This window comes from Nilaparvata lugens, chromosome 6, assembly GCF_014356525.2.
Source record: "Nilaparvata lugens isolate BPH chromosome 6, ASM1435652v1, whole genome shotgun sequence".
In the NCBI taxonomy this organism is placed as follows: Eukaryota; Metazoa; Arthropoda; class Insecta; order Hemiptera; family Delphacidae; genus Nilaparvata; species Nilaparvata lugens.
The window spans coordinates 42,452,655-42,478,989 of NC_052509.1; the positions used below are offsets into that span (position 1 = coordinate 42,452,655).

The following is a 26,335-nucleotide window of genomic DNA, read 5'->3' on the forward strand; positions in this document are numbered from 1 at the left end:
TAGATTCACTCTATTGGGTCATTAATAAACTAAACAGAAAATCAGGACCAGGTCCAGACAAGATCAAACCACAAGATTTAATCAATAATGTATTTTACTTGAGATTGATATTGATACACTTAGTCAACAAAATTGTTGAGACTGGAGTTATACCACCACTTATGAAGGTAACGCATCTTAGACCAATCTTCAAAAAAGGTTCAAAAAAAGATATGGGATGTTACAGGCCAGTGGGTTCGGTTTCAGTTTTCATGAAGATTCTTGAGCATTTCATAGGTGCACAATTGCAACAACATCTAAACATACATAGAATAATAAATAAGAGTCAATTTGGTTTTATCCTCGGAAAATCGACAATTGATTTATTAGAGAATATGACAGGTGACATCAATAGATCTTCAAATGAAAATAAATTTGTTATAGCTGTAACAACCGACCTGACAAGAGCTTTCGATTTTGTTAATTATGAAAGCATGATTCAGAAATTAATAAAAATAGGTGTTGGAGGCAAACTACTAAGGTTATTCAGTAATTATTTCGTGGATGGAACTCTGCAAATTGGAATAGGTACCTACATTAGTGGCATTTATGAACAATCATGCGGATTGATTCAGGGTAGCATACTATCACCGATTTTATTTAATATTTATGTAAATGATTTCGCAAGCCTGAAATTTAAAAGTAAAGTTATGCAATATGCTGATGATAATATTTTATATATAATACATAAAGATTTAGGAGCAGGGTTAGGTTTAATGCAGAAAGATCTGGATTTGGCAATTAAATATTTCTTTAATAAATAGTTTAAAAATAAATTCACAAAAGACTAAAGTAATAGTATTCAGAAATCAGAGACTTAATGTCAATGAGAATGAATTTGTTAAGTTAATTGGTCATAAAGCAGAATGTCTTGATAATCCACACATGAACGGATGTGATTGTCAAAAACTTGATTTTTGTGACAGCTTAAAACATTTAGGAATAATGTTTGATGATGATATGAGATTCAGATCCCATAATAAATCACTTTTGAAAATAATGAGAGCTGCTCTCCTTCAAAAAAGTATTTATAAGTATACGTTTTGAGGGAAAAAATTAAGAACAAAAAAAAAGTGGAAAATTCGGGAATTGATCCGAGAACACTCGCGCCGAGCACTCTACCGCTAGACCACGGCTGCAGTCAAAATATGATGTTCTGAATCTCGTGAGAATCGTTATAGCCGTTGTCGAGATCCGGTAAAATACAGACATATAACCATCTAAACATCCAAACATATGCACATAAATTGCTTGTTTAATAGTATAGGATACCTATAGACCTACAAGGATTTGAAGCATAAAGAGAACAGGTTTTTAAATAATAATAGGTTTTATTGTGTAAGAATAGAAAATTGATCCTTCATTGATTCGTAGTAATTTTTTGTTATTTGACTTTTATGTAATTGTCTTTGTCAACTATCTTGTAGACATCGTTTCTATAATTCACAAGATCTTCTAGAAATCGCCGACTGCTCTCGTTGTGTAGCTTTGCCAAAACAGAAGGAATGGATTCAAAGTTTCCCAGTTTTGCCAAGTCATCGTAATAAGGTCCTTGATCTTCTCCCATCATATGGAATTGTTTCTTCTTCAAACCCTTTTGAGCACGAGCTTCCATCTCTTCCTGGGTGTCCAAAATCATCAACTCTTTACTTGGCAACGTTGCATCACCATTCAGAATGCGAAGAAATGCTCTCACCTATAATAATAAAATCATTCAAATACAAAAATAATGGAACTAAAGAATTCAATTTCAAGATGTACGGTACTCTTAACAACAAATAATGTCATTAAATTAACTCATTTCTAATACTTCGATATCCAATACAGAATTAAAAATTGAAAACTCTGGAATTATTAGAAAATCAAATCAAATCAAATCAAATTTATTCTCTTCAACACTTTACAAAATTTATGTATATTGCACAGCACAACATTAAATACAGTACTACTATAACATAACATAAAATTCATAAGCATAGCATAATAAAGACTATAGTAAAAATAGTAACAATTTGTTGTATTGTACAAAATACAGAATATGACAGCAATGAGAACTACCCTTACATAGGCTATTGCCTGTGAGTAAGGGTGAATCTGGATTAAATGATTAAGATGGAACTTGTATGAGAACTTAACAGGTGAGGATAGTAAAGAAATAAAGAGATTTGAAATTTAGTTTATCTTATTGAAAAATAGAATTTACCGGAGCTTGAGAACGTCCACTAGTTAGTAGCCTACTTGCTTCATCTAGAATAAGTTGGGTATAAAACTCTATAACCTATAAACTGAGCTAATGATATTTTCGGTTCCATCCCTACCTATTTCGTTTAGCCAAAGTTTCACAATTTTTTTGTACACTACCAAAGATGCTGCATCAAATTCTCTGAGTTTGTTGGGAATATTCCTGAAAAGCATATGAACTATGTAATAAATGTTTGTGGATGAATATGTTTTGTTAATTCTAGGTGTTATTATTCCTGAAATTGTAGCTGTTCGGGTGGGATATGTGTGGGTATTTCTAATGAAAATATCAGTATGGTGCTTATACATATAAATTAGTGCATTTTTCACAAATAATTGCCTGATATCCAAAACATTGAAGTCTATATACAGGTCATGTGAGTTGGATCTACTGTCTCTCTTCAATGCCACTCTCAAAACAGCTTTCTGTGCTACTTTTAAAGGTTCCAAATTAGTTTTATAGCATCCACCCCATGAGATTATACCACCCTGTATTAGTGACTGAACGTATGCAAAATATATGTTCCTGAGTTCCTTCTGATTTAATATGTTATTGAGCTCGTAGAACAAGAATATAGCCTTACGAACTCTGTTTCTGATGTATGCAATATGTGCTGACCAATTGAGGTTGTCGTCGAACATTACGCCCAAGTACTTGTAGCACCTCACACGTTCTATCGACGGACAACCACAAGTGGAGCTTTGCAAATCATTGCAAGAGTGTAACATTAAACTTTGAGTTGTGTCTTCAACAGTGTTTCTCAATGAAATTTCCATGTATTTAGTTTTTTTCACATTCAGAGTTAATGTATTATGATCAAGCCATTTTTTCAACTTTGCAAGGTCACTCACAGCAGTTTCGTACATCTCTTTTCTCGTATCACCAGAAACCAGCAGGGCTGTATCATCGGCAAACAGGTACAGGCTTCCGGTTACATTCAGTTTAGGTAGATTGTTGATGTAAATTAGGAATAAAAGCGGCCCCAGAGTGCTTCCTTGTACCACACCATATTGGATGCTCTTCAAGTCGCTCTCTACTCCATTTATTTGCACCATCTGCTGTCTATTGGTCAAATATGATTCCAACCATTTATACGCCTTATCTTGTATTCCTATAAGATTAAGTTTTTTTAAAAGCCTGGGCCTATCCACCGTATCGAAGGCCTTTCCTAGGTCTAGAAACACAAGTAGATTTTTCTTATTTTGATTTAGTGACACGTTCAGTTTCTGGTTCAACTGGAATAATGCCTCAGATATAGATCTGTTGGTCCTGAATCCAAACTGTCGCTCAGAGAGAATGCCATTCTGTTCCACATATAAGGTAAGTTGGTGCTTGATAATTTTCTCTAATATTTTGGAAAAAACACTCAACATTGAAATAGGACGGAAGTTATTATGGTCCGACTTGATACCTCCCTTGTAGAGTGGAAATACCTTTGCCACTTTGAAAACGTCTGGGAAAATACCAGTGCTTATAAATATGCTTTAAAGGAGACAGAAACAGGTCGATATTTTCTTTTAAAAAACGAGCAGATATGCCATCATAGTCCGGGGCTGACATACCTCGAAGTTGTTGAATATTTGACAGGATAACCTTATCTGAAATGGTTTGAAAATTCAAAAGTTCTCTATCAATTCTATAGTCCCTATCATCTGCTATTGGAGTTCCACTAATCTTGATTTGGTTGCTAGTCTCTGGCCAATTGAAGAAAAATAGTTGTTAAAATCATTAGCAACCGTTTTATGAACATCAGTATCAACCTGAATATTAACGAACTGCTCTATTGGGAATTGTTCTTTTTTTTTATTCTTACCTGTTATTTCATTAACAGTACACCAAAATTGTTTTGGATCACCTTTGGAATTATTTATTTTTACTCTAAAATAGTTATTTTTTGTAATTTTGATCAGATTATTTAAATAGTTCCTATAAGATTTAAATTGATTTTGCAGTATTGGATTAAAGGGTTGTTTCTTGGCAATCTTATGCAATCTATCTCTCTCTCTAATGGAACAAACTAAGCCCTGGGTTATCCATGGCTTAAGCTTTCTCAGTTTAGCATTTGTCTTAGCAAGAGGTTTTTTAGCTAAATTGTAACAATCCTTAATTATTTCAAATAATTGATTGCAGCTTGATTGGTATCTGACTGAGAAAGCACAGCGCCCCAGCCCCGGCGAGCTAACAGGTCCCGCAAACGATCACTCTCAATATGGAATTTAATATTATTATCTTCTTCATGAGAGTTGTTGTGACTGTAGTCAGTAATCTCCAATGCTACACCATAGTGATCGGTTACTGAAACCTGCAGCACACCAGCGCGAACCTCGCTGAATTTCCCCTGTCGAATAAAAATGTGGTCAAGGCAGGTTGAAGTACCAGTACGGCTGTCTACACGAGTAGGCTTTTCAATGCAAGGAATAAATCCCGCTTCATACATAGCATCCAAATACATCTCAGTTCTCGGATTGCTACTTAATATATCTATATTGATATCTCCGACTAAAATATAAGTTTTATTAGAAGGAAGATTTTCATAGTGTAATTTAAGATTATCAATGAAGGTATAAACATTACTATCATGAGTTCTGTAGGCAGCCAGAATATTGTATTGCTTATTTTTATAATTAAAGTTCAGTTCCAAATGCAGTTCAAATTCATCTTGATAACTAAGATTGAATAGAGCTTCATATATAGGCCTATCAAGGATAGTCCTGATCATCATTCGGTAATAAAATACGGTATCAAAAGTATAATCACTTCTGTAAACTCAAATTTACTCAGGTGCCACATAATTTAAAAATCGATCTGTTAAATCTCAAATGACTATCTGCATTATGTTCTTCTATATTATGTTTGGATAATTTTAATTCTGTATATATCTATCAGGTTGAATTATTTATCATGTCAATCAATGGGCTACATGTTGATTAATTAGTAAAATGTAATGTTAGTTCCTACTCCTACATCATTGATATTTACTTGTGAAACTGAATGTTTCTATAATCTCCTTACCTGCAGATCAAACATTGTGAATGCGCATACATAAAATGGAAGACCTACAAAGCACATTGTTGGATGATTTATATTTATAAAGTGCTTGTATAAAGCTTGCACACAGTTCTCTTCCACTGATATTCCACAATCTACACTCAAAAATGGAAAACTGTATTTGTAACCTGAAATGATAAATTGAAGATGTTAGGTAGTAGAAACATCAAATGAGCTCAGATGAACCCGGAACAGTTCATATAGATAAATAAATATTACATTGATGAGCAAAAAATTAGCTGAATTTTGGCAGGGTCTTAGTTTACATAGTACATAGCCTGGAAACGCAGGAATTGTTGTGGATAGAGATCTGCAGGAGAGGATAGTGGAGGTGAATAGAGTTAGTGAAAGACTTATGTCTATTAAATTCGCCCTAGATAATCAACCCTGCATGAATGTCATAAGTGCTTATGCACCACAGGCAGGATGTACAAGCATTGAAAAGGATACATTCTGGGAAGAAATGAATGATCTCTTGTTTACAATTCCTCCCACTGAGATGAGGTATGTCTGTGGGGACCTGAATGGGCATGTTGGACAGACTACAACAGTCTATAACAGAATTCATGGCAACTATGGGTATGGTTCAATCAACATGGAGGGCGAAAAAATACTTGAGTTTGCATCAGCACATGATCTGGCTTTGATAAATACTTTCTTTTCCAAAAAGCAAGAACACCTGATAACATACAGAAGTGGAAATGCAGCATCACAGATCGACTTCATACTGTCTAATAGGGAGAGGCTTCAAACATTTAGAGATTGTAAGGTCATACCAGGAGAACCTCTCACTGCCCAGCATCGAATCCTGGTTGCAGAATTTGACATGTCACATCCATTCAAAATAAAAAAGGAGAGAATTGCAAAGATACGCTGGCAAAAACTTGACAAAGATGAAGGTAGAGAATTTTCTTTGAGGATGGAACAATACCTTCACTCTGAGTCTCCTGAGTCTCAAAATGAACCAGTTAGTGTCATCTGGAGCAAACTTCAGGAATTCTGTCTGGTCACAGCCAGAACTTGTCTTGGAGTTTCGAAGGGAGTAGTTCAGGGTGGCAAAAATACAAGATGGTGGAAACCAGAAATAGAGGCCATTCTGAAGGAGAAAAAGCTTCTTTCCAAACAGTGGCAGGGCAGCAAGACACAGGAAGACAGAGAAAAGTACAAAATCGAGTATAAAATAGCCAAGAAAGCAGCCAAGAGAGCAGTTGCACAGGAAAAAGCAGCTTCAGAGGAAGAGTTCTACAAAAAGCTTGAGACCACCGAAGATGAAAAATCAATATTCAAAACTGCCAAACAAAGACACAACAACAACTGTCAAGATATCAAAAAAGTAAAATTCATAGAAAATGAGGAAGGTCAACTTCTCACTAATGATGAGGACATTAAACAGAGATGGAAAGAGTATTACAGTCATCTTCTGAATGAAACATTCCCAAGTGAGGCACTACCACCATCTCAGCCAACAATGGGACCAATTCCACTCATTACGGTAGAGGAGGTGCAAGTGGCTCTAAAAGAAATGGCTAATAATAAGGCATTAGGTCCAGATGAAATACCGGTGGAAATGTGGAGAATACTGAATGGTTCAGGAGTGACATTTCTCACTGATGTCTTTAATGCAGTGTTAAGTGAAGGCATCCCAGATGAATGGAGAAAGAACTATATTGTCCCATTCTATGAAAACAAAGGAGATGTACGACTCTGCAAAAACTTCAGGGCAATAAAACTCATGTCACATACCTTCAAAATCTGGGAAAGGGTGATCAACAAACGCCTTCTGGGAGTTACATCTGTAACAGAGAATCAGTGTGGATTTGTTGCTGGTAGGTCTACCACGGACGCAATACACTCTGTGAGGATTCTAGTTGAAAACCACAGAGATAGAAAATCGGATCTACACATGGTTTTCATTGACCTAGAGAAGGCGTTTGACCGAGTGCCCAGAGAGCTCATTTGGAGTGCACTGAGGGCACAAGGAGTCCCAGAATATTACGTACATGTGGTAAAAGACATGTATCGTGGAGCTAAGACAAAGGTGAGGAGTCCAGCTGGAACCAGTGAGGAGTTTAATGTGGAGGTTGGAGTGCATCAGGGTTCAGCCCTGAGCCCACTCCTCTTCAGTCTTGTGATGAACTACCTCACCAAAGAAACGCAAAATCCACCTCCATGGGACATACTATATGCAGATGACATTGTCCTCATCAGGAAAACGTCAAGAGAGCTGCAACAAGCACTGGACCTGTGGCGTAAGAAACTGGAGGGGGCTGGCCTTCGAATCAGTAGAGAAAAGACAGTCTACATGCTTTGTAACTTTGGTAGAAATAATGACCAGGCTCACATACACCTTTAAGGTACTCCACTGCCGGTAGTTCAGAATTTCAAATATCTAGGCTCGATTATCAGCAATGATGGCAGCATAGATGCAGATGTTCCGAGTCGGATAAATACTGGGTGGATGAAATGGAGAGAGCTGACTGGTGTACTCTGTGACAAAAGAATGCCTGTGCACATTAAGGGAAAGGTATACAAAGCTGCAGTGCGTCCAGCAATGCTGTATGGAGCCGAGTGCTGGCCGCTCAAAAAACAGCAGGAAGATAAACTCCATGTGGCAGAAATGAGAATGTTGAGATGGGCGGGGGGAGTTAGTAGGCTGGACCACATCAAAAACATTCATGTCCGGGGCAGCCTCAAAGTGACATCAATTTCTGAAAAAATAATTGAGGGGAGACTGCGCTGGTATGGTCATGTTAACAGACGCCCGCGTAACCACATGACGAGAAAAGTGCTCGAGATGGAGCCGCAGCCAAGGGGCAGAGGCAGACCCCGCCTCACGTGGATTTCTCTAGTCCATAAGAATATGGAGAAATTGGACCTGGTAAATGAGACAACCCAAGATCGCAGGATCTTGCGACTGCGTGTTAGGAGAGCCGACCCCAAATAATGGGAAGAGGGCAAGGAAGAAGAAGATAGCCTGGAAACGCAGGAACCCTTTGGTCCCCCAGCTTGCTTACCGCCAGAACCCTCCGTCACCAGAAGTTTGAAACTACAATGGTTTCGTAAAACAAGTACATCTGAGCTACAAACCTGGATATGGAGCTGAATTTGATTTCATCCTTTTAAGGATGAATCGATCGTCAATTTTGTTTTAATAGAATGAAGAAATGAGCTTTGTCATTTATTACATTTGCCACAATACCTATTTTTCAGGAAATTTTCACCTTATAAATTTAAGAATTATTTTGTCTAATAAACGCTTCCGTTTTTCGAAAAAAAGTGTATCGTAGAAAAGTTGTAGCTAGCTTTGAATTTTAAAATTATGTATCTCAAGTCATACTTTTTTATGTCCTTTAATCTTAATTGTCCAACTTATTTGCTCAATGTAAACTACCACAACAGGTGGTTTCGGGAAAACAATTATTGAAAGTGTTTTTACTTTCCTTGCCCTATTACCATAGGTAAGGAAAGTATTGGTTTCCGAAAAAAATTAAGGTACCCAAATTTCCAAATTTCTATACGTTTCAAGGTCCCCTGAGTCCAACAAAGTGGTTTTTGTGTATTGGTCTGTATGTGTGTGTGTGTGTGTGTATGAGTGTATGTGCGTCTGTGTACACGATATCTCATCTCCCGATTAACGGAATGACTTGAAATTTGGAACTTAAGGTCCTTACACTATAAGGATCCAACACGAACATTTTCGATCAAATGCAATTAAAGATGGCGGCTAAAATGGCAAAAATATTGTCAAAAACAGGGTTTTTCGCGATTTTCTCGAAAACGGCTCCAACGATTTTGATCAAATTCATACCTAGAAAAGTCATTGATAAGCTCTATCAACTGCCGCAAGTCTCATATCTGTAAAAATTTCAGCAGCACTGCGCCATCTATGCAAAGTTTGGTTTTAGATTCCCAATTATCAGGCTTCAGATACAATTTAAACAAAAAATTCGAGTGGAAAAGATTGAGCATAAAAGTCTCTACAATTAATGTTCAGTAACATTTTCACCTAAAATTGAAAATAAGCTCGAAATTCGAGAAAATAAGATTAGTCAATTGCAAACTGTTGGCAACTGTTGATTCTATTAAATCATTCACTATGAAGAGATAGCAGATCTCGTGTATATCTAGCGTTATTGTCCTGTCACCAGCTGGCTCAGATCTTAGAAAAGTAGACTTGAGATGCGCGGGAACACTAGCGTCAGTTGATAAATTTTCATAACGGCAAGGAAAGTTGTATGAGTGCACCACACCAGATTTTTTCTGTTCTCGATGCCATCCAGCTCGGAAGTACTCAATGAATAAATCAATGAAGAAAATTGAATTGGGTCTCAAATTCTGAACCAGGATCCTCCCTTCTACTAGCATTGAATTAAATTTAAAATAAATGGTTTCAAAATTAGTTACGTAAGTTTTGAGAAGCCCAAGATTCCAAGATATGTATTATCTTTCTATAGTTCAAGTCATTATTCCATCAAACGGAGTGGTTGGGAATAAATTTGATACAACTGAGCTTATAGAGAATAAAATCCCCTACAATTCTGTACCAGTATCCCATCTTTTCTCTTGCATCAATCTCTAGTTGGTGGGTGATAATCAATACTTGGCAAAGCAAATACAGTATTAGTAAGTTATCATAATATTCTCTGAGAAGAAATTTTCTGATTTCTCTTGAATATTCTGTACCATAAGATACCTGTACAATATAGCAGAACATCCACGTCTGGACAGATTGTTCCATCTGAAAAGTGCACTGTTCTTTGTTCAATCTTTTCAATTTCTGGTTTCAATTTCACATTGGTTGGAAATTTTGTGAGTATCCCTTCTTTGATGTAGTGACTTAGAAGTACCTGCCGAGGAAAAACATTGGAGTCATAAAAATTAAAATGATAATAATTACATTTAGCGAATACGTGTAGGCTACTACTGGCTGGTATCGTAATTATAAAATTGATTCAATGATTTGAAAATCATCAGGAAATGTACGTTGCTTAACTACTATATCAAAAATCAACTGGAAGGACACAAGTTGAAGGCTAGAAGTAATTTTCATCATAGAAAATACAGAGTATTGTCAATATTTCGAAATAATATTGTTCTCAAGATGAATATATAATCTATCTGCATGTTTTTTTTTAATGATGAAGTAGGTAGGCTTGATGACTCATTACATTATGGTATTTCCAAGCAGAGAACTTTTCAATCATTATTATGACTTATAATATTCCTAAAATGATCTTGACCTTCAAAAATAGAAATGGATAATAACACAGTCACATTTCAGGGCACGTGTTGCAGATAGGTATAAATGAAAAAAAATCAAATCCAAACTCTCATTTCACACCAATTATAAAGCAGAAATATCTGTATCTCGCTATGAATCTTACGTAGAATGTTCTGAATAAAATACTTTGATCACTTATTTTGCGTTCCAGACTAGTGCCATACAATAATGATAAAAAACCAATTAAGTCCACGTCAAATTGCTAATATAATGACTGTATTCCACGTCTTCCAACTCTAAATAATATTATATTTATGTTTATATTCATATTCCAAAAAATCCGTCCTAGGGTTTTCTGTTCGATGAGCGAGAATGAGTATTAGAACAGTTTTGATATTTTATCACAATAGTCTACCTGTTTAGCTGTTGATGAGATATCTAGAGCTATATCATTCCTGATGGACCACCTCCTACCACTACCACTGTTTTGTTTGTGTATGGCTCTGGCATGCGATAGTCATGACTGTGCTCTTGAATTCCACTGAATGTTTTAATTCCACGTATATTGGGCCATAGTGGTGTGTGGTAGTGTCTGCAACAATAATGTTAATAATCAAACGATTATAAAATTGAGGATTAGAATGAACATTTGACAAAATATTAGTGAAATCTTATATTCACCTAAATAATTCAGTCTACTCTAATCTGAGAATTGATGTTGGAATATTTTAAAAATAATTGAATGCAATAATTATTATTATCATTGAGTTAAAAATATTCAAAAAGCATAGTTATTTACTTATTAAGGTACATATTTATTTATAGTATCCCCTTGGCAAAAATTGATATTGTTCCATTCATTTCATTTCATTTCACACACATACACACATACACACACACACACACACACACACACACACACACACACACACACACACACACACACATACACACACTTACACCTCTAAAGAACATAGAGTATAACCGCCTAGTTGAGCCCTCCCCCCCTGATCCACGCCACGACAGCCGCACTGAACCGGCGTTGACTGTCGAGCAGCCTAATATGAGTTGGTAGTGAATACCATAATCTAATCGCACTAACATCGAATGACTTATTATAAAGCTCAGTTCTGTAAATTGGAACGGACAATGAGCAAGCTCCATGATGCATCCCACTGCCAACATCACCCATGAAGCGAAACCCTGCTGCCAAGTAATTGGGAGACCAAGATTTCAAGTGTTTGAAGAGGAACATGAGTGCATGGAGACTCCTGTACCCGTGCAGTCTTAGAAGTTCATCTGTCCAAAGTATTGAGTAATATGTTCATCTCGTTGTAAACCAAAGATGAAACGCCCAAATTAATTCTGAGCGCGCTGCAATCTCTGAGTAAGTTGAACAGTCATGTCCATAGTCACTAAGCCACAGAAGAGGAAAAAGGGTAATATCAATGTTTTTACTAACATGATTTGAGTAGGAAAATATAAAAGGTGTCCAATCCTTTTCAAAGAGTTAATCCCAGATACAACTTTGTTACTAGTCAAGTTTACATGGTCTGTCCAGTCGAGAGTATTTGTAAAATTCAAACCAAGATTTTTCACCCTGGTGCTGTAGTCAAGTTGAACATTGTTCATTCTTATGTGGGGTAAGTCATGAAGGCTTAGTCTAGTCAAGAGTCTCAAGTGACCTACAACCATGACCTGCAATTTTCTCTCATTAATTTTTAAACCAATATTCTCCGTCCAGGTGATCACACGGGCAAGGTTATGATTCATGTCACTCACAGCTGTCACCGCATCACCAAGCTTGAAATGCTTTTACAGCTGTAAGTCGTCAGCATACAAGTGATGCTCTGTAGTATTTAGTACATGAGTCAAGTTGTCAATGCATGCACTGAATAGCAGAGGACCCAAGATTGAACCCTGGGGGACAGCTTGTTCCACTGGTCGTCAGCGCGAAGAGGAACCCCCGAGTCTCACACACTGACGTCTATTCTGCAAGTACGACCGCACCCATGCCACCATCGAACAAGAGAAACCCATACCCTCCAGTCTGTACAATAGGATGGGATGGAACACACAGTCAAAGGCCTTGCTAAAATCAACAAGGACAATGAGTGTGAGCTCCATGCCTTCCATTGCTCTGCGAATGTCATCAGCCATGTTGAGAAGAGCAGAATTGGTGCTGTGACCAGACCTGAAACCTGACTGGAAGTCGCTAATAAGCCCCCTACTGCATAAAATTCACTCATCTGTTTGTGGACAATCACATCCAGTACTTTGGAGAGCACAGATAGTAAGCTGATGGGTCTGTAGTCTGAAAAGGAGGACGGGTTGGGAGTTTTGTTCAAGGGTATGACTATAGATGACTTCCATTTTTCAGGAGAAACAGAAGTCATGAGAGATGTATTTATGATGTGGGTGATGAAGGGAAGTATGAGGGGAAGCAAAATTTCTATGAATTTTAATAGTAGATCATCAGCCCAAACAGCATTACTCTTTATCTTCAGTATTGCGGCAAAAACATCACTTGCTGAGACACCTGAAAAGTAGAATGGCTCTCCAGTTACTTGAGCTGGCAAAGAGTTGATGTAGTCATGGGCACGATCCAAGCCAACAGGTATGTCAGTAAAAAAGTTGTTGAGATCGTCCAGTGAGTGAAACACAGCAGGCCCGCCGCCCTCTCCACCAACTCCAACAGACCTCAGTCTACGCCACTTACAAGCAGATGAACCAGCAGAGGAGATCAGATTTTGGAAATATCTGGATTTGGCGTTTCTGATGGTCTACTTGCACAAATTTCTCATTCGCTTGTAGCTATTGAAATCCACAGGGCTCTTTGTGCGTCGTGCAATCCTACTACACCAATCGTGCTCAGTCATCATCTGACATATTTCACCTGAAATCCATGGAGCAGGATCCCTTGTCACTCTGCGCTGTACAAGTGGAACATACTTATTGAATAAATAGGATACATCATTATGCAACTCATTCACCATGTAATTAACATCATTAGTTGTGTAAATGGTTTGCCAGTTCAATGTCATCCCCTCATTGAATAACTCATGGTAGTTAATGTTTTTGTAATCTCTGTATTCAATAATTTTTGGCTTCTGTTTGGGACTTTTCAAGCCATATACAAGGTAAACCATATCATGAGTAGACAGCACAGGGAAAGGGATCTGCCCATGGCCAACAGCCGACCGCTCATCACAAACAGCAATCAGGTCCAAGAGCGTATCAGACATAGCGGTATGATGAGTTGCCTGGAGGGGGAGCAGGGTCATGCCACCAGTATAAAACATAGTCGTGAGTTGAGTCTTGTCATAGGTGTCACGTCCTAGTAAGTCAGTGTTAAAGTCTCCCATTACAGCTACATGGCTGTACGGCAGCATAAGACGCAACAGAGTATCTCCAAAGTCAAAGTCAAAGTCAATGAATCCTATATGAGGTGGTCGATAACATACTCCAATCAGCATTTTAACATTATGAGATTTAATTTCAAGAAACATGTATTTGGGTCTATTTGGAATCAATGGATCAGATGGATACTTATGACTCGGCAGCAAGGCGCGCTTAACAAACGCAGCAACACCTCCACCGTTTTTATGTAAGCGATCGTTACGAAGGAGTACATACCCTTCAAGTTCCACAAACCTATTTGAAACATCAGGTTTCAGCCAAGACTCCGATACCAAGATAATGTCACAATCCTGGCCTCCGAATACATGCCTGAATTCGTCGATGTGTCAGAGGAGGGATTGTGCATTCATATGAGCAATCTTCAGTCGGCCGGGAAATGGAGTGACCGCCCGCCCAAGCAGCTCGCCGGTGCTCAGTGCGGCAGCATCGTTATACTGCTGTGTCATTCAAGTTGTAGAATAGATTGGGCATTAATGACGCAGAGAATAAGAAGAAGAAGGCAAAAACTGGGCAGCTTAGAAGATTCATGTTTAAAAAAGAGAAACATTCTACATTCATACCAACACATATACAACATAACAACATTATAATATTGAATGAATATAAGAGAAACTGGAATGCATGCAATGGTTTGAGATTGAGAATACTCAATGATTTTACTCGTAACTGGCCAGTGAAATTCGGCTCCATAACTATTGTGAATGAAAGAAAAGGGGGAAAAATGAGTTGTCTGACCCAATATTGGAAGAAAGGAAGTTTCTCAGCTATATGAAAATGATCAACTTACTACCATTTCTAATTGAATGAGATTTATGACAACAAAAGAAAATTAATAGTGGATTGGTAGCAGCCATTAATATGTAGAACAAAAGTTCTGAGGGGGATGCAGTAAAACAAAATAATCATAATGATAAAAATACAGAAAAAATAATGTTGGAATAGAGAGAAAAAGTGTTGGGACAGAATAAGTGATGCTACTTTATGAATTATAAAACGATTCTGAAATAGTGTAGTTGATTAGAAAAATATAGAACAAAACTGAGGTAATGAGCTGCATGCTGAGAAAAAATAATAATATGAAAAAATGAGCAGTTAATCGTTTTATTGTGACACAGAAAAAAACGAGAACATGATTTGAAAAAAGGAGAGGAAATAACGATATTGTTACCATGTACTCTTGTTGTCAAGATAAACCCTACATATCAGGAAAAATTAGAACAGAGAACAGAGGGAGCATATAAGAGAAACGCAATCAAGATAACGGGATGCGATGGACAACTAGATGACAATCTAGATGCTACTCTTAATTCACAAACAGAGATATCATGCATTGTGGACATCAAAATTATTTATGAATTTAACTGAATGGCAATGTTTTGTTGAAGGAGATGTAAGACTGACTCAGATTTCATCCTTCCAGCCAATAAGATGAATGGTAATTTATAATTTAAAAATAAATTATCTTTAATCAGTCAAATTGAAATCCTAAAGTGAACTGAATTTACTGTGGTAATCGACTGGAAAAGCAATAACTCTTGAATATAATTATTAACTGCAATAATAATGGAACCATTAATCAACTGAAATGATTAACAATATACGCAAATAAATAATATTTATAAGATAGAAAACTGTTCTTTCAAATGATTTTCCTTGAATTCTTAGTTAATATTTAGTCCAAGGTGACATGCTTATCAGAATAGATACAATCAGTGCAGTAGGTATAAACTGAGACTTTGAGGAAGCTTTTTTGCTCGAAATAGCCTCCCCCCTCTCCACTCCTCGCCCATCCCCTGTTCTAAAAATAGATTTCCCCTCCCCCTTGCCCAGTGATGACGAGGAAGCTCTGTTCTAATAATAGATTTACCCTTCCCCTGCTCCAGTGGAGATGAGGAGGATGAAGAAGGAGAAAGAGATATCTCTCTCTCACTCTCTCTCAAAATAGATTTACCCTTCCCCTGCTCCAGTGGGGATGAGGGGGATGAAGAAGGAGAAAGAGATATCTCTCTCTCACTCTCTCTCAAAATAGATTTACCCTTCCCCTGCTCCAGTGGTGATGAGGGGGATGAAGAAAGTGAGGGAAAAAATAATTTCCCTTTGAGGGGAAAAATTCCCTCTCTACATCTATACTGACAGATTAAAGTGAATTGAGAAATTCCCTATCACTCTACATCTATACTGCCAGATTAAAGTGAATTGAGAAATTCCCTATCTCTCTCTACATCTAATACTATACTGACAGATTAAAGTGAATTGAGAAATTCCCTATCTCTCTCTCTCTACATCTAATGCTATAATAATAATGATAATAATAATAAATAAAGCCTTTATTTTTGTTCCATAACATACAATAAGTTAATGACGCTTCAATATACAAAATGATTTTTAAATAAAATTATTTCACTTCAATAGTCTTTTTTTATGTTTTTGTTCTGGAAACTAAGCCCATCACCGAGCATAGGCCTCCCCCAGGTTGTGCCATCTCTCTCGCTCTCTTGCTGCTATCATCCAGTTATCTCCAGCTATTCTGACAATGTTGTCCTTCCACCTCGCCCTTGGCCTGCCAACGTTTCTCCGTCGCCACGTCGGCTCCCATTCAGTCACTTTCCTTGTCCATCTTCCATCTTGTAGCCTAGAAAGATGGCCTGCCCATTTCCACTTCAATTTCTTTATGACACTTGTGACATCTTCCAACTTGACTTTATTTTTTATTGTAGTGGTGCGAATTCTCTGCATTCGGTGAATATTTAAAATACTTCTTTCCATTGACACTTGAGACTTCCGAATTGCGTTGATAGTACTCGCTTTGCATGTCCATGTTTGCGCTCCGTACGTCAGAGTAGGAAACACACATGATCTAAGCACCTTGGCTTTGGATGTTAAGCTGACATCCTTATTTTTCATGATGCACTTGAGAGACCAGAACTTTTTCCAAGCAGCAGCTCGTCTCCGTTTAATCTCCTTCACTTCTCTTTCATCAAATGAAAAACACTGCCCAAGATAAATCACTTCCTGCGCCCAACTCAAAGCTTTTCCATCCAGCTCAATTAATCCTCTGGTTGCGTTTGTCATGAGGCTGGTCTTCTCAGAACTGATTTCAAGTCCGGCTTTTCTACTCACTAATGACAGTTCCCATATCATATCTTTAAATTCTTGCAGCGACTTTCCAATCAGTACCACATCATCGGCAAAACGCAGGTGATTCAAGTATTCTCCTCTTATCTAAATTCCTCTCCTTTCCCAATTCAGCTGCTTAAACACCTCCTGAAGAGCTGAATTGAAGAATATAGGTGACAAGGGATCCCCTTGCTTGACTCCTCTACTTAATTTGAAATATTTGCCTGACTTCTCAAGACGTATTCTTGCAGTGCTGTTTTCGTAGTAATTCTTCAGAATATTCAGATATACTTCAGGGACACCTTGATCACGCAGAGATTTGAACAGGAAACTATGATTCAAGCTGTCAAAAGCTTTTTTATAATCGATGAAGGCCAGATAAACTTTAATTTGATATTCAGAGCATTTTTCTATTAATTGATTTATAATATGTAGATTGTCAACTGTTGAGAAACCTCGTCTGAATCCAGCTTGCTCAACTGGCTGATGAATTACTAGATTTGGTAGGATGCGATCTGACATAGCCTTCATAAATAAATTTCCCATACAAGAGGTTATACTAATTGGTCGATAGTTATTTATATTATAATTATCACCTTTTTTGAACAAGAGTATTATGTCCGCCAATTTCCATTGTAATGGAACTTTTTGTTCTTCCAATATTCTATTGAAGCAATCAACAAGAGCCCTCAAAATATTTGTCGAAATAGCTTTTATCATTTCATTGGAAATTTTGTCTATTCCTGCCATCTTATTGTTCTTCAGTCGTTTTATAATATCTGATAATTCATTTTCTTGAAAATCGGGTACTCCATTTACTGCAGTAATGATATTATATGTTGCTATACTACAGGAACTTTTAAACAACTTCTCATAATACACTGATGCCTTCTCAATTATGCCATCTCTCTTCCTATCTATACAGCCTGTCTTGTCTTTCAAACCAGTATTCCACTCTACACCACTTGAAAGGGTTTTCCTGATTTTCTTTGTGGAGCCATCAGTTTCTAAAATTCTGTTGATAATATTGTCTTCAAATCGTTTGATATCTCTGCGAATTTCAAATCTAGCTTTTTTGCATAATAAATTGTATTCTAATTTTTCTCTTGTATTCTTCTGTTTTCTTCGCTTCATGTCCTCCCGTGCTCTTATTGTTTGCCATGTACTCTGTGATATTTTGCTAAAATTGGAAGTCTGTGAGAGTCTAAAAGTGTTTCTTATAGCATTTTCTAATATATTATAACTCTCTTGAAAGTCAGCCTGAAGATGAGTTTGACTTAACAATTGCATACTGTCTTCCAATTCCCTCAAACCATTGTCATCAATCACTAGAGTCCTGCTCATAGATCCGTTCCATTCAGTTCTTGGTCTCCTTGTTGTCCAATCCTGTGATAGTTCGATTATCAACATTCTATGATCCGTTGTGAATTGAAATTTCCCTGTCACTTCGAACCGTTTTATAAATCCACTTTGAGCAGTAAGCACATAATCAATCTCATTCTTGGTCTGCTGGTTGGGGGAAATCCAAGTCCACTTTTTCCCAGCTCTTTTCTTGAAGAAAGTGTTGATTACCCTCAAGCCATGCTGGAAACAGAAATCGACTAACAACTGACCTACTTCGTTCCTTCTCCCATATCCATATTCACCGACTACATTTGCTTCATTGTCTTCTTGTCGACCGACCTGAGCGTTGAAATCTCCTAAAATTATTGCCGTATTTTTCCAGTTATTTTTTTCATGTCTGATTGCTGTGGACAACTGCTCGTAGAATGCTTCACGTTCCTCTTTCTCTGCTTCTGCAGTCGGTGCATAAACTTGATATATGTTCAATATCTTTGAACACCCGACTCTTATTCTCAAAATAGCCAGCCTCTCCGTAATCCCTTAAATTCAATTATTTTTGATTTCAGTTTTTCTCTAATGATGAATCCCACTCCTTTTTGGCCTTGCGTTTCTCCATAGTGATAGAAAATATATCCGCTTTTCCTTTGTACGATTTCTTCAGAGTTCCTTCTCACTTCGGATACTCCTAGAATATCAATATTTGTCTTCTCTAGTGCTTCCTCCAATTCACACAATCTATCTTCGGTTCTGAGAGTACAAACGTTCAAAGTACCTACAATTAACCCTGGGGGGTATTGGTCATTTTTCCCCTCGGTGACCAACCGTCCTGGGGAAATGCTATTCCTCTTATCTTCTAAATTATTACAATCATTCTTTTTTCGGATTTTGTTGGTTGGCGGCCTAGTTCCCATAATTTGCTATTCTTTCTGGTTTTCTGTTTGCTCCATTCCTGCTGAATTCTCATCTTGATTTGTAATTTTTGGTTCCTTCAGCTTCTCCCCTTCTCTATTTTTCTCAGTGTTTTTCATGACAAATCTATCTAAACTGTTATTTCTGTTGAGTTTTCTTCCTTTCTTTGCAGACTGACGATCAAGGAAATTCTTGGTTATTTCTTCCTGCGGCTTTGGAGATTTCTCTTCGCTTCTTGCTCTCTTGGAGGAGTTAGACTCTTGCTTTTCCAGGTCATCCAGGGAAAAAACCCTCCCATCAACTTTCAATTTGTCTCCTATCATAATCACTTTTCTTCCTTCTGATTTTAAACTTACTAGATGTGGGAATAATTGTTTTCTGATAGCCCTTATCTCACGAGTAAAATCTTCCTTTATTTGAATACTTTTGAATCCTTCATTTTCTTGCAGTTTTCTTTTTGCTTTCAATATCAAATTTTTAATTACAATTGAATTTAGTTTTACAATAACCGGTGATCCTACTTTATTCCTGTTCGTTCTCCATAAGTCTCTAATGGAATTTTCATTAGTATCAGGAACCAGAAACTGTAAAATTGCCATAACCTCCTTATTCATAGCGAAAAACTCTTCACTTCGAACTCCAAACAGCAACAGGTTGAATTTTCTTTCTTTCGCATCATTGAGCGTGTCCTTTGCCTTCTCTTGTTTTATGTGAAAAATTTCCGTTTTGATTTCTTCTATTTCCTTCCGAAAATTACTATTTATTGTATCCACCTTATTATCCAAAGTATCCAGTTTTTGCAGTTTACCTAATATTGATCTAATTTCTCCTCAATAGTAGACATTGCTTCGAGCTGTTTGGATTGCCTTACTCAACGGTAAAAAGAAATAAAATCACCGGTAGACACTATTAAATGGATTATCTCAGATTATTGACAGTTTTGAATTGAGGGAACTCTAATTTACTGTTACAGATGTATTGAATAATGCTTATCAGTGAATTTAATGCAGTAGGTCACGGCAGATAACAAAGTAACCCTCAGTTCAGCTGCTGCGATTCTCTATCCTATCTGCTAGCCCTATCATGTACTACTATTTTTATTATTGTCTCCAGTATACTATAATCTTCCCTCCTTTGCTTGTTTGGTAAATTCAGCTCTCAAGGTTTGACGCAGGTTGATCAAAGTCCATCTTTCGTTACATCAACGTGCGTATTCCTCTTATTTCAATTGATCAATCTAACCTAGAAACTAACTTTTGCAAACTTCCTAATGCATGAACACCGTTATAAATGACACGAAAAACGAGATTTTCACTACACTAGACACTCTCAGATCTGAGGATACTTAACTTGTTCATAAAACGGTTTGATCAACACTTGAATAATTTAAATTTTTAAAATTATCACGACTACGTCTTGATGACTGTTTTCCACAGCACTTCACGGCTGCCAACCTCATCTAATGCTATACTGTCATATTAAAGTGAATTGAGAAATTCCCTATCACTCTACATCTAATGCTATACTGACAGATTAAAGTGAATCCATATCTCTACAGAGAGGTCAATGATCTAAGTTCTTTTACATTTTTTATCTGCAATATCGTACAAGCATTTCCAAAGTTCATCGGAATTTTTAACAACAGATAATGGCAAATCATTTGTACAATCATAATGTAGATGTCCAGTATGTCTGTTGTCTAGTATATCAAGTAATTCGAATATCTCAGATAAAATTGGAAAGTGCACATTTTCTGTTTTTGTTAACGGTAAATCAGCATCTTGACATCCTGTTGAAAATTTAATATTCTTCGCAATTGAATCAAATTCGTTAAATGAAATTCCCATCAAGAGACAAGTTAATTTTTTGAATTTTGAAAAACCATAACACTGCATGTTAACGGATTCACAGATGTTTGACATGTGTCTCTGTTCTATAAATTGACAACGTGCACGTGCTGTACTTATTAGGAACAACAGTTGCTTGAAGGGGCTCGCGTCTCACTCGTATAAAAAAGATCACACCACACGCGTTGATGTTGTCAGGTCTAGCTCTGACCAGGTACTAAACTAAAAAGTGAGTGGGATATTGGAATGAAAAATCATTTGAACACAGAAAAAGTTTATTTACACATTTCACCACAACTATTCATAATTTCATCTTCAATTTTAATTAACTTATCTATGCACAAATTATGAGGACAATAATAACATAGATAGTCTCTTATGTCATTTAAATTAACCGTGCTTAGAAAAATGTCTCTTAATTGTTTCGCCAAACTATAATTTTCACGAGTTGATTTACTAATTGCACTTTCACACTCATCATACCAATCAATACAGTTTTTTAACCTCACTTCCAACTCGTTGTCAGCAGCCAACCACTTTCATGGCTCCATGATAAGCGAATGAACAAAACTAAGTGTAGGCTGGCACTATTATAGAGTAATTAAGTGGTCTTTCTTCATTAATTGCAGACAGACAGCATGTACGTGCTTTATGCAGTCTCAATGCATGCATGCAATAAACACACTGAATCTCTTTTCCATTGTAGAAGAATCCATAACAAGCAAAGTTTCTTTTCTGCGAATTCGTGTACATCATGGCCATTTTCATACTTTGCATTCGATTGTTTTCACACATGAAATTATTTGTTTGATACATATTTTTAAACAACAAAGAATTATAATGTTGAGCACTGAACAAAGCACAGCGTCCATCTGGTCTATTTTTATGAATGTTACACACACCATAACACCATGAACTAGTGAAAAAGCTGAAATTGGGTTTTGCAAAATCCTCTGGTATACATTGAACGTTAGTATGTAATCTTCTTAAAAACTTTGCTTTCTCAGTTCCTTTTGTGAAAATTTTCTCATAACCTACAAGGTAATCACATATTAATGAGTCAGTGTATTCTAAATCTCCATCCTGCCATTTTATTTTATGATAGTGACATTCTAACCATGTTACATCGTTATACAATTTTGCACTCAATTCTGTCTTTGCAAATGGTGATTTGAAATGGAATACAATATAATTATTAAACTGATCAATTATGGCAAGTTCTTTCACAATAATTTGATTACAATCTTGTTTAAACCAGTGAAGATCAACTGTAGCAATTTTCGTACTCGCTTGCTTGTCCACTTCTTTCTCTTCGGCGGGCTCGTCGAATCCTCCATCTTTCTCCTTCTCCTCTCCTCTTCCCGTTTCTGCTCCTCCCCACCTCCTGTGGCTTCTGGATCAGTGTGCTGCACCTTGGTTCATGATAGAAACTATCAGAATCAAGATCGCACTGGATACCAATAGACTGAGTTTGCGCTTTGTCCAAAATATCAGAACACAAAGAATAGGACATTTTAGATGTTACCTGTTCAAAGGTGAAACTGATAATGAACCAAATTTGTCAGAGTGCACACCTTATATAATATTGCAGCCGGTGCACTCTATCAATAAAATTACTGAACTTCTTTCACCATGCTCGTCAGAGGTGTGTACTCCATCACACGATCGCTAATTAAAATGCAATAGGCGGAAGTATTTGCAGGTACTGCACTATTAGATTCCATTTCAATACGAACATCTGTCGATGATTTCAAATGAGTCACTTGGTGTGAACAGTCCACAACAACCAGCGGTGTTGAATCACGAAACGTTTTGAAGTCAATTCCTGTTCCGAGTTCGCTATTGATTGAATGATTATAATATGAGGGCGCGAAATCCAAAAACATCCGGTATAATAGTTCCTTTTTACCTAGCAGATTTTCATATGGATAATACTCGCTGTTCAAATATACTTGAACATTGTAAATACCACAGCTATCGAAATTAGATATTGATTTTTTAATTTTATTCTTACGATCGGTTTGAAATGCAATTATAACGTATCTTGGACTATCAAAAATCGATGTGCTGCCCAAGAATGGTTAAGTGAATTTTGCAAATTTGGTAATTCACAAATTTCCCAATGCCGGAAACCTAATTTCAGTGGAGTGTCAGCATCGAGCAGTCTCAAAAATTTCAGTCTTACGTGATCTTCTAAAGTTATGTAGGGCATTCTCCATTGCAGTTTTGTAATTTTCACACTAACGCTTGTTCCAGTTGCGGACTCAACACAATTTAGGTCTGTCGGTGACCTCAATAAGACAAGTTCCTGTTTCAAATTTAAAATTATTCTTTGAAAATCTTCAAAAAACAGGAGGATTAATTTCAGCGGTACACAGAAAGTGAATTTATTATCTGTTAGCTCATATCCTGCTCTGTCAAAACCAGCCAAGTGATATGTGTTCTTATCGAGCGTATTCTTCACTAGTATAGCTTAATTGTGGATGTTAATCCAATCAATCTTGATTTAGAAATTTGCTGACCTGCTAATTCATATCGTATTTCGTCAAAAAGGTTGCCGATTACATTACTGCTTAATTTATAGTCTGCTGCAACTGGTGGATCAGCCGGGTCTGTTCCCGGTTTTGTACAGTTAACTGTTTCCTCAATAAATATTAATGATTTGCCAGGTAAAGAATAGACATCTAAAGAATTTATGCCGATACGTGCCTCGTCAGAGTTTTTTTATTTCCTGTCCCAAATAAACTGTATGAGTGTGAAATTGGAATTTGGTTATATCATTAAAAACTGAAGGTCTGTCTCCACGTCCAGAATTTTACTAATTGCAGCTCCTCCTCCCAACATTCCACCAATCAACTATAAAACCTAACTTTCCTAATATTCTCGCATTTTTAGCCGACAAAGCACATTTGTTTTTAGGTGTTGACGCTCTCACGTTCGTCTCTCTAATGACATTGTGTGTACGTGTCTTATTTGAACGTGGATTGAAAACAAGATAACCCATTACATTCACTTTTGTTTTTCACGTAAGTGCAACCCAATTGTAATTGTATCTCCACGGAAATCAATAAACTATCCGTTCTGGTCTGTTACCTTTACATTAATAGTTTGAATTTGATGCGTATTCAAAGGTACATAAATAATCGGGGATGGTACTTCGTTTATTAAATAGCCACTAGGAACCTGTGGCAAAAATTTGTAGATTATATGTTCTTGTTTTCCATCAGAGTAACTACCACATGCTAAATTACACTCGGGTACAATACTACCAATGCTTGTTATGTTAACCAAATGCTGAGAATAATGCCATTTATTTGGTTGCAAAACAACATTATCAAAACCAAGTATCTTACCAATCGAATCAGTACGTGTTAAATCAATAGCTTTATCAGAATGAATTTCAATCTTCATAGTATTTGCGTTTGCACGTATAATAAGTTTATTCTTCTTCTTCTCATCAATATTCAATTTATTCTTTAAAGATTTTATAATATCCTCAACTTCATATGCACCCGTATCCAGCTCAATTAATCTATCACCATATTTGAAGCTGGAATTTGTTCCTTTGTTAACGTTTGCAATACTATTGTAGCTACAAAAATTAATCAATCCAATTTCCCATTCACGATTTTTATCCAATTCTATAATTTCTTGTAAATGTTCATAGAGGTTACTTGTGTTAGATCTTAATGTAATAACAACCATCTTGTAATGTGTGTGTTCAGCATGAACACTTAATTACAACTGATTTGCAAGAAACAATCATGTAAGATGACCACAAAAATCACTATTTAATGGTTGCACATTATAAAATATATTTACTCCAATTTCTTTTTTCCAATATTTGTCCAATTCGTATGGTGGTTGGAAATTCCAATTGGATCAAAATACCAAACATTGGAGCCGACTTTTTTATATGCAACCCAATGTGTACCATCCTCGCTTTCCCTCGCTAAATTCACAATGGCATTCTCGTTTTTTAGAATTTTTTTGGGTAATACATCTAGCATATATATACCTCTTAGCCGAATCTGTAATGAATTCTGTCACCCTCGCGCCACATCACTCTGCCGTCGATCGTCCACGCATTCCTGATGCCCACTCTAGCTGCCACCTCGCGGAAGTGAGCATGTTGTCGTCTCGTGAGGTCCTCTCTTATAGTGATATCAGAGCCCTTGAGCTGCCTCCTCGCTGATAACACCGAACGCCGAGTCTGGTAGCTCACGAACTTGACGATGACAGCTCTCGGTCTCGCCTGAGTCGCTCCAGTACCAGGAAGACGTCCCACTCTGTGGCAGCAGTCGATCTGCGCTGCATCCACCGTGATTTTCAATCTGTCACTCCCCGTTTGGTGACAATCTCGGTGACATTTTCACCATTCACCTCCAGAATGCCAAATATTCATACATTATTGTGACGTTGGTATTGTTCTTGAGAGTCACACAAATGAGAGCTCATACAATTCGGTAAGAGATGCTGCTTTTTTTGTAATGTCGTGTATTTCAGCCTCCAATGAATCGATTTTTCTCTCCATAGCCGATAAACGCGGTTCATACTCACTTTGGATGCGCGCTCTTATCAGCTCATCGAAATTATCATTCAGCTTCAGCACAACACGGTCGACGATGCTATCAAGGAACTTGTTATCTGACATATGTTCGGCTACAAATTCCTTGAGCATACCTTTATCAGCCGGCCACTCCTTCCCTTTAGTCGATGACGAGGATGATGCGGACGACGGGCGATCGCTCGATGCCGAACCCTTATCGCCGCCGGTTGCGACCTTGGTTAGCTTGCTCCTTAGCACTGCTGGCGAAGATTTAGGCATGATCAAAATTAAATCTCTTTAAATCACAGCAATCACTCGAGATGGTAATTTGAAACTTGTGATGATTGAAGATGATCACACACAGCACAAGTCAGCTAAAAATTAGAACTCAACTTACACAAAAACATGCAGAACTCGAGAAACAAACAGGAGCCGAAATGAACAACGTCAGGCCGTTAGCATTCTTATCTCACTCAGGCATTCTTATTATACTGAGTGGCATTGGTAAGAACCAGGTAAAATTCGGCCACCTAGGCCAAATGAATACGCAAAGAATACCATTGGTAGTTTTCGAATGGACTTCAAACTTGCAAGAAAAG

At 37.1% G+C, this 26,335-nt stretch overlaps 1 protein-coding gene across 1 annotated transcript in view; it reads right to left on the reverse strand.

The window, feature by feature from the left end:
- Positions 1–1,349: 1,349 nt before the first annotated feature.
- LOC111046981 (flavin-containing monooxygenase FMO GS-OX-like 4) overlaps positions 1,350–26,335 on the reverse strand; it is a 32,207-nt gene continuing 7,221 nt past the window's right edge. The window contains 5 exon segments of the mRNA XM_022332637.2: positions 1,350–1,735; positions 5,294–5,457; positions 10,023–10,176; positions 10,966–11,003; positions 11,006–11,142. Coding sequence (XP_022188329.2) covers positions 1,424–1,735; positions 5,294–5,457; positions 10,023–10,176; positions 10,966–11,003; positions 11,006–11,142 — 805 coding nt within the window. The 3' untranslated portion in view covers positions 1,350–1,423.